At 38.3% G+C, this 12,842-nt stretch overlaps 2 protein-coding genes across 6 annotated transcripts in view; both read right to left on the reverse strand.

Moving 5' to 3' along the window:
* Window positions 1-6,682, reverse strand: part of LOC122063455 (aspartate aminotransferase, mitochondrial-like) — a 10,641-nt gene extending 3,959 nt beyond the window's left edge. For 2 of the 5 annotated variants that reach the window (XM_042627160.1, XM_042627159.1), the window contains exons 1-9: window positions 6,457-6,681; window positions 6,200-6,285; window positions 4,169-4,375; window positions 3,927-4,032; window positions 2,533-2,637; window positions 2,284-2,456; window positions 1,347-1,506; window positions 928-1,023; window positions 743-837 (exon numbers count right to left, since the gene is read on the reverse strand). In XM_042627160.1, the coding sequence (XP_042483094.1) occupies window positions 743-837; window positions 928-1,023; window positions 1,347-1,506; window positions 2,284-2,456; window positions 2,533-2,637; window positions 3,927-4,032; window positions 4,169-4,375; window positions 6,200-6,285; window positions 6,457-6,603 (1,175 nt within the window). In that variant the 5' untranslated portion in view covers window positions 6,604-6,681. Of the gene's footprint in view, window positions 1-120; window positions 372-742; window positions 838-927; window positions 1,024-1,346; window positions 1,507-2,283; window positions 2,457-2,532; window positions 2,638-3,926; window positions 4,033-4,168; window positions 4,376-6,199; window positions 6,286-6,456 lie in introns of those variants that run through there. The other 3 variants (XM_042627162.1, XM_042627161.1, XM_042627163.1) reach the window with 3 other exon arrangements.
* A 3,363-nt stretch (window positions 6,683-10,045) lies between these two features.
* Window positions 10,046-12,484, reverse strand: LOC122063458 (peroxidase P7). Its single transcript, XM_042627166.1, has 4 exons — window positions 12,208-12,484; window positions 11,190-11,381; window positions 10,807-10,972; window positions 10,046-10,710 (listed from the first exon to the last, which is right to left on the reverse strand). Exons 1-4 carry the CDS (start codon window positions 12,424-12,426, stop codon window positions 10,319-10,321), a joined length of 969 nt encoding a protein of 322 aa, XP_042483100.1. The 5' UTR covers window positions 12,427-12,484; the 3' UTR covers window positions 10,046-10,318.
* Between the last annotated feature and the right edge of the window lie 358 nt (window positions 12,485-12,842).

The following is a 12,842-nucleotide window of genomic DNA, read 5'->3' on the forward strand; positions in this document are numbered from 1 at the left end:
GGGGGTGGTGGGGGGGGGTGGAGGCACTTTAGTTGATTAGTTATGTATCCTTTCCTAAATGCTAATGAGCTAGCTGCCACATATGGTTCTTTTAGTGTACAGTATTGGGGAAGCATCATGTTGGATAATGAATAATCCCCTCTTCAATGTATATATCAGCTACAATGAACTTTTAATGAACATAGTAAGTAAAGAAATAACTAATTGTTTCATGGGATCCTTCTGTATTTGTTGTTTTCAATATGGAAGATACAGAAGTTGTCCCAGACATAGTACACAAAAACAAATGCCTATTGTTTCATGGAATCCTTTCGTATGTATGGCTTTGACATGGAAGATATAGGAGTTGTCCCGCTCAAATGAATCTTCCACTGGATGTAATTGGACAGCAGGGATGAGAAAAGCAAGGACTTTCACATTACATGATATTATAAATCAATGAACTTCTAATGAACTTATAAAATTTTTAATGGAAGAGAGTTCTTGCTAACTTAATGGTTTCAAAAATGGGTGAATCAGATCTGGAATTGGCCGAGACCGATCCCAATTTCTGCTGGTCCGAATTGGAATATTCTCTCTAACATTCCCTTGAATCGGTGGTTTTCAGATCAAATGAAAAATTCTAGGGTTCTTGAAGCCGATTCAGGCCGATTCAAAGTCGATCTGAATCGGAATCAGGCCACACTGGATCCTGTTTTTAAAACTTTGCTTAAACCATAATTATTCTGCAAGTGAGCAATACCTGATACGACCATCATGTGTCATGTAAATATGGAATTCGTTTCTAAGTCGATCAACCTGTTCAGGGTTTAAACCACTATACCAGAACATTCCAACCTGCAGTACTATAGAACTACATGTCAAAATAGGAAGGATCCAACTCAACATATAGTGACTCAGTTAAACTTCAAAATCCAGAGTCTGGACCTGGTTAGTTATATGTTCCCAAGTGAGAGCTGATCCCAAATTTTCAAGATTTACACGTAGAGCATTACGCATTTTCATAAGACGATCTGACATGACCTGCAATACCCAGAGAGAAACTAAAGCCGTTCAGAACCTTTTAGCACCATTTAGGCCCATTTGCTCAAACACAAAACTGGCACTAAACAAAAGGTAGGAAAAAGTTCAGAAAAGCAAATAGCAAGAGGAAAAAGAGGAAAAAACATATCTCTTCTCCATAAACTACTATTAGATGCTGTTCAGAGTAATTTTGCTGACAGGTTAAAAGGGTAATAGTCACCATAAAAGCATATAGGATACCAAAATGCACTTAAAAAAGACGGTGAAATTGCATTTTGGAAGCCTGCAAACGGGGTTTTGACAATGAATAGGGAAATAATTACCTTCACCTCTTTAACCCACATACTCTTCAAGCCTGGATCACCTAAGATGGTGGAGACCAGTAACGCCCCATGCACAGGTGGGTTGCTGTACATTGCCCTGGCAATATGCTGCAGCTGGCTTTTGACTGCTGTTGCTTGATTTTTATCCACACAAAGGACACTACAGCATTAAAATACGATAAGTAAGAAATTAGGAAATAAAAATCAAAAGTTAATAAATGAGAAAATACAAGAATACAAGGGCACCACAGTCTCTAATCTGCTTTCATGTGCATGACCCAAACTAACAGTTAGTGATAAATATCCAATACATGGGCTTCTTCTGTCAACTGCCGGCCACATTTCTGACCATTAAAAGAGTTGCATGGGATAAAGTGGTTTTGTAAATTGTAATGACGAGAGTACAAACCACAAAAAGAGAAGATCTTCAAATGGTGCAGTTGTCAATACCTTTTCTACTCATGAGCTTCCAAACCAAGCTGATTCAGCCCACAAATTGGCCCTTAAATGGGCCTACATGAGTGCTTTTAAATTCTTATAGCCCCCATACCCCAGTTTAGCAAACTGAATGGTCAGCAGATATGGTAACTGAGATATTTTATGCTCATCCACAAGTTCATCTTGCTGCTTACATAAAAAAAAAGAAAAAAAGAACCCAGTACACGAGGCTCCACTACTGCAGTGCGCATGAGTAGTATGGCCTATGGGGGAAATGCTGTTTTTCCCTCCCTTTTCTTCCCCGGTTTTTTTTTTTTTTTTTTGGGGGGGGGGGGGTGGTGTGGGGAATTGGTGCTTCCAACAAGAATGGAGAAATGAACAATCTATGCATCAGCAGGACCATCCACGTTTAGATGTGTAGTTCTAAATTTATTGAGCACTTGCACAAATTAAGTTGCTTAAGTAAAGGGAAATAAAGAAATAGCAGTGTGCAACAAACCTGAGACATCCCACTCGTTGTCCATATAAACCCATCGTCTTTGCAAATGACTGGGCACAGCCAATCAAATGCCCATCATCTAGAAAGATATGAATTGCCTGCGCATCTTTCTTGAGGTCTCCACTAGCAAAACCTTGATAAGCCATGTCAAAGAAGGGGAAGTGATTCTTCACCTGAACAAATATCAGGGTTGAAATTGTAGCAGTTGAGAAGATGTAGACAGGTCTTAGAATATTTCTAGCAACAGACCTTGAATAGATATGATATTTCTCGCCACTGTTCATCAGTAGGATCAATGCCGGTTGGATTGTGAGCACAAGGATGAAGTAGGAAAAAAGAACGATTCGGTGCATTCTACATAAACAAATAAACAGAAGAAAAGGGAAATATGATTAAAGGGTTCTCGCATAATAGATACATCAGGAAATATAAACATATATCTATGAGTTTCCCCTCCAAGCCAGTCTCCAATATTACAGCATTCAATGAAGCTTCAAGCTTCCTCACCCATCTGCTCCAGTCATATGCATGTGCATGCGTCCTGTGTGCTTACTAGTGTATTTGTGAGAATACGCAGGGTTCTCACACACTGACTAAAGTGAGTTGCCATTCATTCTTGAAAAAATTGATAATTGAACATAATTTAAAATGTATAGAAGAGAAATGTAGTGACTTCAAAGACAGGCAAGGGAAGGGGTATGGGAGTATATTAACTGCAAATATGGAACAAGTAGAATTGGAATAGTAAAGAAATGAGGGCCATAATCCAGTGCAAGTTCCCCTTCCGCAGGGTCACAGGAGAAGTGAATTGGAAACAGTTAAGCCTTTGGCACAAAGTGGCTGCTCTACTCAAACCCCCCGATCCCCTTGCTGGCAGCCCAACCTTTTACCATTGCACCAGGCAATGGCCCCTTGGACTACTAAAGGAGTGCCAAACCTAAAGAAATTAAACTATAAGTCATAGATGGATAAGTATGAGCAAGAATTTGAGAAAAGTAAAGCTTTTTAATGGTTGTCAGTTTATTGAGACTAATAAAAATTAGTAAATGGTTTAAACTTTCATAAATACACAGGTCAGTTTGAGCTCTGCCCAAATTTCCTTCTCTTATTGTCTGCAGACGTAAGAAGTGATATCACAGCATCATATTTCCTATCTGATATGCCTCATCTTTGCCATGCCCTCTTAAAGTATGAATAGCACATCAGTAAAAAATTTATCGGTGATAAATTCTCCAACGATGTCCTTTCTGATATATTCTGCCAATTCAGAATTTTTATATCGAAATTGGAACTATTGGCCCTTTGCATCTTTATTTTGATTTGAGCATGTTGGCACTGGGTGTACCAACAAGTGAAACACAATTGTCAGGAAATACTGATTTTCATGATCCACTAAGGGGCTTCATTACGATTCCATGATCGAAGTTTTTATTTTTTGTGTAGGGTCTGAGGAATTCTAGTTCTTTGATCCCGACCTTTGACCTCATTCTCACAAAATTGTTGGTGCTCAAATATCTTCTCCTATGAACCTTAATATTAGATGGGTGAGAAGGCATGAATCCATGCACTCATTAAGGAACATAGAATCTCAAGCTATTCCATATTTCATCCATTGGCTCTTAAATCTGATCAGATTCATATACCTTGATATCATCCATAAGTGCTGCAAAGTGTATCCCCTTAGATGCAGGGTTGTAGTACTGGAAGGTCCTCTGGGGCACTTGGGCATCTCTCCATATGTTATGGTGACTGGGAAATGCAAGTGACCAGATTTCAATCATTAAAAGGAAATTTCAATCTAAAGCTCCCATGAAGTAATAAAGCTCATGAAACTGCATACCTAGAAGCAAGAGAAAGAATTGAAAGGGTGCAGAGCAGACATTACTTGGACCAAGTTGGAACAGGTAGATAGATACGTGAATCGGGCTGAAATCTCCTTTGTAACTCTGCAAATAGACGGCATGCGCCCGTGCCAGAAATAGCTTGGACACCTGCAAATTTTCCTTCTTTTACTATGCCCGAATTCTCCCCATAAGCAAGTTTCACACTCTCCATAACTAGTTTCAGACTACCTTGCCTAGAAAGTGACTCCCTGCCCATGTCTCCCAAAAGTGAAACTTTGACACCATTAAGTATGAAGAAACGTAACAACAGTTTCTTTACTCAAGAACATCAAAAGTATATTGTACCCAAAGATCCTAAACAGAATTGATAAAACAAAATTAAGTTTGGGGAGGGGGGTTACGTCGTCTGCTCAAAACGGGATAACAGTTGGTCTGGTCAAACATTAATTAAACATAGCTTCCATGGTGGTGTACTGTTAAAACTTTAAAATTGAAGCAGAGAAAAAAGTTCTTGAAAGTTCTTGCTATGTTTCATTGTTTTCTGATTATTTCAGCTTTGCCAACATTAAGGATACCAAATGACTTTCTATCATAACATTTACATCCAATTAGAATTGCCACTATATTAATAATTTAAGAGGAAATTACACTCCCCTCCCCTGTATTATGCCCTAATAGCACTTTCCCACCACATGTGGGGAGGGGATTGGTATTTATGAAAGTATGTGGGGGGAAAGTGCTATTAGGGCATAGTACAGTGGAGGGGAGTGTAATTGCCTTCACATAAATACACTACTTAAGAAAAATTTGTAACTCTATGCACTCTAGATCTTGCCCTGACTGGGACAAAGAGAGTTCTGTGACAGTATAGGATTAATTTTTGCCTCACTCTGGGGTTGGCAAACTTATATCTTGCTTGTGCTGTAAAATGCGACACAACCCAATTCTTTTTATATCATGGTACAATGGCAGACCTAGTTAATGTGATGACTGTTGCCATTCCTTTTGCAGTAAATCCCTATCTTAGATAGCCAGGTGCTAACTTCCATATCTTGTCACTTGTCAGATACTTCATTTCAATGTAGATATCAGTACATGGACCAAAATATTATGCTCTCGCATTATCTGGGTGATATTGATTGGATATGGCTGAGACTACGATGGAGTTCACAATTTCATGGTTTCCACTCCAAGGTATTTCTTCATAGTTCCTAACTTCATAACTACCTTGGGTTTCACCATTCCCCCCATCATCTCATGCACCGTCGCATCCATATTTGACCAAAATAAGAGCATGCAACAGATTATTTTTTCCCTCATTTTTTCCCTTCAGAAAGAACCTCTGCAATTTTCCCAATGTGGCATTGTTCATTACCCTTCGCCTCTTTCCTTTTTTAAGTTACCAACTCATTTTAAATCCACCAAAAGGTATTTTATCAGGTTTTTCTAAGTATTCCATAGAATTTCCCTCTCAAGATTCTAAAGACGATTCACAACTTAGAGTAATTGGAAATAAGGACACAAAATAAACTAGGAGGTTAGACAAAGCACTGCAGAACAAAATTAGCTTCCCCTGTTAGACAGATAACCCACTTAACAGAAAAAATCCCTCTTATTTTTCTGAGAATGTCTTGGATCGTTTATTTGTTAATTGTTTGTCGTGCTATTAGTAAGACTTTAAAAAGCTATTAAGGCCATGAAAAATTGATCCATAGAAACATATCTTACGGGATCACAAATGTCTAATTATTTTAACTCATTGGATATTTTATTTGATATTTGTACTGCTTTACAATTTTTAACCAATACTATGTAAATTAAAAGGCATTGTCAAGATAATTAAATTTAGTAAATGTATCAAAAACCATTTGTGAATTGAAAAATAAAAATTTATATTGAAACAATAAACAAACTTCTGGAACAGCAACAACAAACAACAGAAACAAACCCTTAAATCAATCTTTATAAATGTTGGGAATGGGTTCTGATGATGGGTATTCTCAAGAAAAACCATGGAAAGTCTCATCAATAACATAGGTAAGTATAGAGTGCCAAGCCAACTGAATACTTACAAGTACTCCGTACCAGCGATCCTCGCCTCTGCATCTCGAACGCATTGAAGCACAATTGGTTTTCCCTCATCATCACGATAAGCTCCCTAATCACAAAGAAGAGGGAAAAACAAAAATAGAGAGAGCAGGAAGACTAAAGACAATGAAATGACACACTAATTAAAACCCTTTTTCCATTATAAATAAACCTGCAAGTAAGCAACCAACAAACTATCAAACTCCACCCCCCCCACCAAAAAAAAAAAAAAACCACTAACCACTCCCAGATTGATCTTCTCTGGGTGATTATCAGCAAGGAAGGCCTCTGTAATAGACAGCAATGGATCCTTGGGAGCAGGACCCACGTTATCCCACCATCCAACAGTTGAGGTTGACATCCATCTCCTCCCCAAAAATCTCCGCATTTTTCCTTCTGAGCTTCTTCACTCTCCTTCTAGTTTAGGCCTCGCCTTTCAATCTTCCGGAAAATATATTAGCAGTCGGATGTCCGCATTAGTCTCTTGAAGTCTTTCTCTGCAAATTCGGGGTGCGTATTGCGCACTAACTAAAAACTGTTGGCCCCGTTTCCACGCGTCAGATGTTTCAGACTTTCAGTGCGAGAATACGGCGGGCCCCGCAGGGTTGAGAAATATAAAATATAAAAAAGAACAAACTCTTTACCACTGTTGGATTGGAACAAACTTTCATGTGTGACCTATAATTCATTCCTAACCAACCGTGATCTGGTGCTGTCCAGGTAAGAGAACTACTCGGAAGTCATACTGATGTGTTAAGATCTTGCCAAACCGAGACTTTGACCTTTGTCTTTTACTGTGGGCGGTTTTTGTGTGTCTCGAATTCTGTCTATGGGCCAACCATTGCAGATGATGACATTGGGCGGTCATTATGTCTAATTCCTAGGCCCATTATATTTGATTGGATTACGTGGGAACCCATCTATCAGAGAACTTTCTCCACCGTTGACGACTTTTGATCTTAAGGTCAGATCAAACTGCATGCCTAATTTGGGCTTGACATAACAAAAAGGACCTTATATGGGCTGTACTGTAATTTAAGTAGGTTATTTAAGGCCCAATAAAATGGGCTCACCGCTTTTCAGGTTAATGCAAACTAGCCCAACTGGAACCAATTGTAAACTGGTTACTAGATGCAGAATTACCTAACTTTTTTTTTTTTTTTTTTTAAACTGGACCTGCCCTTCATTCAATCTAGGCTATTTAAAAATTGGGAGAGGATTGGACATGTAGCCAACTTTCGGTAAGCTAGAGTCTAGCTATATACACCAATCACAAGATTTGACATAGGAGGGCAAATGATATCTGTTTGGAAAAGGGAGAAAAGAGGATCTCATATGCTGGGCACTTTGGCGATGTGCCCAACCTATTTCCTTAAGAACTTGAAAAAAATCATCTGACAATATCAACCATGATTTTTTATTTTTTGAGCATAATTTATATAAAATGATAATGTAGCAGAACCAATGGATATCTAGGAAATCATTCAAATTGGCCAAGTGTCAAATTTCAACCTCAACTTTATTTGTCATCTGACAAATACTATTACTATAATCCATATCTATGGGTTGATATTTATTCATTTGTGCAATTTGAACCCATGTAATTAATTAATTTTAGCTCAAAATAAAATATTGAAAGTAATTAAAATTGTAGCTAAGAAAAAATTAAAGTTGTGAAATTACCCAAAAAATGCCATTTCAATATGATGGAATCTAATGGCATTTTGGTACTTTATTCTATTTCAGCAGCCTTATTGACATAAAAGGCTGTACAACTCCAAGGAGAGTTTGATTCATTTGGGCTGGTCGAGCTTTAGTAGGGATTTGAAGGCCTGAGAATCCAGTAGCATAAGGTAGGGAGACCATATGCTGCTTACGGTGCCAAAAGGCATCAGGAACATCAGAACAAAGATTGGATTCAAATTTTGTCTTGATTTGATTAATCTGATGGATAGTTTTGGGATTTTTAAGATGGTCAGAGATTCTTTCATGAAGAAGCTTAGTTTTGAGAAAGTTTAATTGCTTGATTTTATTAACACTTTGGTTATCAGAATTTCGGGCTTGAAGAAATGGGAAGACAATTTTTTGTCCTTGGAATTTAGTAGAGATCCCATCTTGGGTTATTTTGACGGGTTTGATTTTTTCTAAAAATGGTTGACCAAGGATTATGGTTTGGTCAAGATCTTTTGCAAGGATAAAAGTTTGGGGAAGGCAGAGGCCTTGGTTACAAACATGAGTATTTGAAAGTTTGTATTGGACATTCAATCCAGATCCATTAGCCGTGTTAAGGCGTTGGGTAGTTCTTTTATAGAACTGGGTTGGAATAACACCTTCGTTGATACAATTAGCATTTGCACCAGAATCAACTAAGGCAATGGCAGAAAATTTGAATGAGGCATTAACAACTAAGGTTATGCGAACATACCAATTTTGAAAGGTTATGGTAGCCACAAAACCAGGGATTGTAGGGTTTGGTTCAACAAGTTCTTGATTTGCAAAAGGATTTATTAAGGGTTCGTTGTTTGAAGTTGAAGTTTGTTGGTTTTGTTGTCTGTTTAATAGGGCTATTTGTTGTTTATTGAAATGGCATTTTGGTCATTTGCTAAAATCTTAAACTCACTTAGTGTGGTATTTCCTCTACTTGTTTTGGGCCGAAACTTAACCATCAGTATGGGTATTGGTTCTACATGACAATATGACATGGACCATTCAGATTGATCCAAAGCTGCATACTACATGGCAAGTGGCAATGGGATACCAAATGTGGTGAGGTATGTTCCACTGCCAACACCCCGACATTGTTATTAAGGCCAGGAATAAATGTAGCCAAGTGCTCCTCTCAAGTTATGAAATAGATATTACTAGGGATACAAGTTTGGCCCAGCAACCCAAGCCTGTGGACTCGGTTAGGGTTGAGATTTTTAGGTCCAAGACCAGGACGAGCTTGGATAGAGGAGAAGTTTTCTTTCAGCCACGAAACTACCGTCATAATTACTCCCCCTATTTGTTGGCAGTCTAAAATTCCTTTCACTGTTCAAGGCACCTTCCAAGCACAATATCGGTCATTGCTAAAGGAGTTCATTTTTTTTATCAAGACTTGAGGAAGACTCCATCCATATCTAATAGCACATAATCAATTACATCATACATAGGTCGCTGCAACTGTCAATCAGGGGCTGACCCCTTCCGGCCTGGCCCAACCAAGATCAATCGGGGTTGAGATGGGTGGGCTGGCTGAGCCTGACAGATTTGGGCCTGGGCTGGACTAGAGATGACTTTAGGGTTGCACTGGAGTTTTAAAAAACCGAACCCACTCCTGGTTGCACCCCTGGAGATCACGAAGTTTCATGCTATTGACATGCTGAAGCTGATGTTTCACTTGATTAGGATCCATCAATCTTTGTTTTTTTTGGGTAGAATGCTCAATCTTAATTTTAATCTAACGAGTTTGATTACAGCAGACTTGCATTCCCTACGCCCTAGGCCACACGGTTGGATGGGCTGATGGATTTGGAGTGCCAAAATTCCAAGGGTGTAGATCTAGGTCTACAGTTGTCCTGGTGGTCCATCAACATCAACATCAACATCAAAACTCTGGTAGTGGCATGAGGCAGATGTGCTAGAGGTGCTTGGTTACCTAATTTAACAGGAAATTGTAAGATGCTGTACTGCAAGTTTGGTACGTTCTAGGAGATTTGTACTCTATCCATGTTGTAAATTAGAGTCTAAACCAAACCCCTTCATCCTCTAACCAAGGACCACACATGTCTTTTTCAAACAGGAAAAAAAGAAAAATAAAAAAAGAATCAAATAGTCATAACCAACTTATAAGCCACACAATCTTTTATCTTATAGGATTAGATTAATGTCAAACATACAATTATTTTTGGATATCAAGTGAAAGTGAGACACAATACTTCACTCACAGTTCACAACCACAAAGCAAAAATGCAAAAACAAAGAACTCCCTTTAAACATTCATTAAAAGGGAAAAAAAAAATCCCTTAAAAGCTTCATATCTTCTTTTTGAAATCTTAAGAAAGGTAAGAGCCTAAGACTAAGTAGATAATAGTCTTAATCATCCAAGCAGAGACTGCATGCCCTTAGTTGGTCTTCCTGCAGTTCTTCCTTATCTCTCCACTAGAACCTGTGAGGGGGCTGATATCTCCCATTTTGATCATGGCTGCAGGGAAGTCTGAGTTAAAGGTGCTAGGGTTGCTGCTGTATGACTTCACAATGGAATCAGTGGATCCACCATTGAACAACTCCTGATCAGAGTGAAGGAGCCCTTTTTTACTAATGAGATTCTTGTAGTAGTTGTTGTCGAAAGAAGTAGGAGTTTGAAGGTCTAGGGGTGCTAAATTGTTGTCTCCTGACCCAGAAGCTTTTGGGCAACTACCTTTCCTTGTCTGGGCAAAGGAACTGTCTATGTTGGTATCATTGTATATGTGGGCTCTGAAGTTAGTGCACCTTGCCTGACCAATTGTGTGGGCACCTGTTTCAAAATGAATAAACCATGTGAATCATTTATCTGTGTGTGTGTTTGTGTGTGTGTGTGTGTGTGAGAGAGAGAGAGAGAGAGAGAGAGTACCGGCTAAGGTAACCATGTCTTTGGTGGAGAGACCCACACCTTGGAACTTAGAGATTAGTTGGCTTAGGCTTGAAGTTGGTGGGGGGATGCCATTATTTGCAGCTGATTGGCTGGTTGTTTTAGCATCTCTTCTTCCTAGTTTAACATTCCAATTAGGCCCTCCAAGCTGAAATCATACAAAAAGTAAAAAATGACATTATGAAAAAAATCAATGATTTCCTTATATCGGATACGAATAGTCTAATATAAAGATTTATAAGAACTTGGACACTCTCTCCTTAATTGCCAGCTTTTAAAGATGAATTCTATCGAAATTCAAACACAAAATTCATTGAATCATTTTTGAGCTTAGCCAAGTGAAACAATAGTTGTACTCTACTTACAATGACCACAGAGTCTCGGGCAGCAGTGGCCACGATGTCAGCGCAGGACACAACCCCAGGGCATGCTTTCTCCACAGCAGTCTTTATATTATCAATTACCTCAAACCCCCTAGCTGAATTCTTATTAGGGGTTGCATTCTTTTCTCCTGTGAAGGTTGATGTATCATCTAGCAGTACTGACCCATCACATCCCTGTAATATGTAGAACATGAAAGTCCATCAAACGAGTGAGTCAGCAAGAGATTGTGGGAGACTTGAAAGATTAAGACTTCAACCAAGGAACCAGTGAAGAAACTAGACTACGTATGTTAAGTATATATAAATAGGGAGACAGAAATTATGGTCTACATTAATCCACGTACTAAGTGGATTACTAGTCAATCCTGAACAGTCATTAGCTATATCACATTATTTAACACAACATGCAATACATGCACTCTACCAAAAAAAAAAAAAAAACCAATACATGCACAGATGTATTATAATATAGCTTAGTGCAATTAGTTTAGTCAAATTATAGCATTAATTAGTTTGAAAATTATTGGGACCTTGAAGGCGTCACTATGCCTATTGGCATATTAGGTTTCACTTTTTATCACATGACAGTAAATGGGTTAATCATGTGATAGAGGACCCCACATATCTCACCAGTCAAATTTTAATCCAAATTAAGCAAGGAAAGTTGCTCAAACTCTGATTCAAAGTTTTAGTAAAATTATAATGTCATCAAATGGAGATGAATATAAAATGCAAAAAATGACATCTTTTGTAACTTTAGCCAAATCCTTTACTCATTTTAAGATGAAATTGTACCAATGATATGCTTAACTAATCTTCTATCACATGACAAATAATGAAACATTATACTTCACAGGGCATAGTAACGAGAAAAAAAATCATAAAAAAAAAAATGATACTCTCCAGTGGTAAAAGTTCAAGTTAGAAAACATATGCAGCATCAATGTTAATTAGCAGGAACATGCAGAAAGATGGTGCAGGATAAGGAAGAGGATAATACATTGACAAAGCAGTCATGGAAGAATAGACGAACTAGCGAAGCACCCATTCGCTTCTCTTTTGATATCGCAGATTGAACGACCGGTTTCACCGTTGATTCGAGGTTGGGACAAGATTTTGAGTAGAAGGTGGTGGAGAGTTGAGCAGAGGAGCTACCCACCAAGAGTAGCAGAAGAAGAAGAGACACTATAGGAGTGGCCATGAAAGAAGAAGAGGCCATTGCACTTTTGCAATGTTAGTATGTGGAGTTCACTTACTAGTTAAGCCTTTGGGATAATAGCAAGGGAGGTAACGTAGCTATATATAAGGTCTCGTCAAGAAGTTTGGCGCCGACGGGTCACCTAATTCCCAAGACCTTATTGCGTGGCATATTAAAGGGTTCACATTCACGTTTGGAATTTGGAATATACTAATGGGGTTTTGTTCTTGTGAGGATTAAAGGTAGAGAAGTTGAAAGGAAAGACTGAACAACCACAAATAAATGAGTTTGATTTGACAAATTCATTGGTTCACACAGAAGTTCAGAATAGAGTGAAAAAAAAAAAAAAAAAAGCCCATAGACGAAGTCTGCTTGTTGCAGAAACAAGACTTGTTGGACGTATTCTTACTTTTCAAAAGTATATGAAGCTCATCAAA

The sequence above is a fragment of the Macadamia integrifolia genome, unplaced genomic scaffold, assembly GCF_013358625.1.
Source record: "Macadamia integrifolia cultivar HAES 741 unplaced genomic scaffold, SCU_Mint_v3 scaffold1330, whole genome shotgun sequence".
Classification (NCBI taxonomy): domain Eukaryota; kingdom Viridiplantae; phylum Streptophyta; class Magnoliopsida; order Proteales; family Proteaceae; genus Macadamia; species Macadamia integrifolia.

Excerpts from the sequence above, each read along its gene's own strand:
- LOC122063458 (XM_042627166.1), bottom strand. The coding sequence starts at position 12,426 with ATGGCCTCTTCTTCTTTCATGGCCACTCCTATAGTGTCTCTTCTTCTT. Across the intron at positions 11,382-12,207 it reads TCCATGACTGCTTTGTCAAT|GGATGTGATGGGTCAGTACT; the intron begins GTATTATCCTCT and ends TACATATTACAG. Across the intron at positions 10,973-11,189 it reads CCCGAGACTCTGTGGTCATT|CTTGGAGGGCCTAATTGGAA; the intron begins GTAAGTAGAGTA and ends GTATGATTTCAG.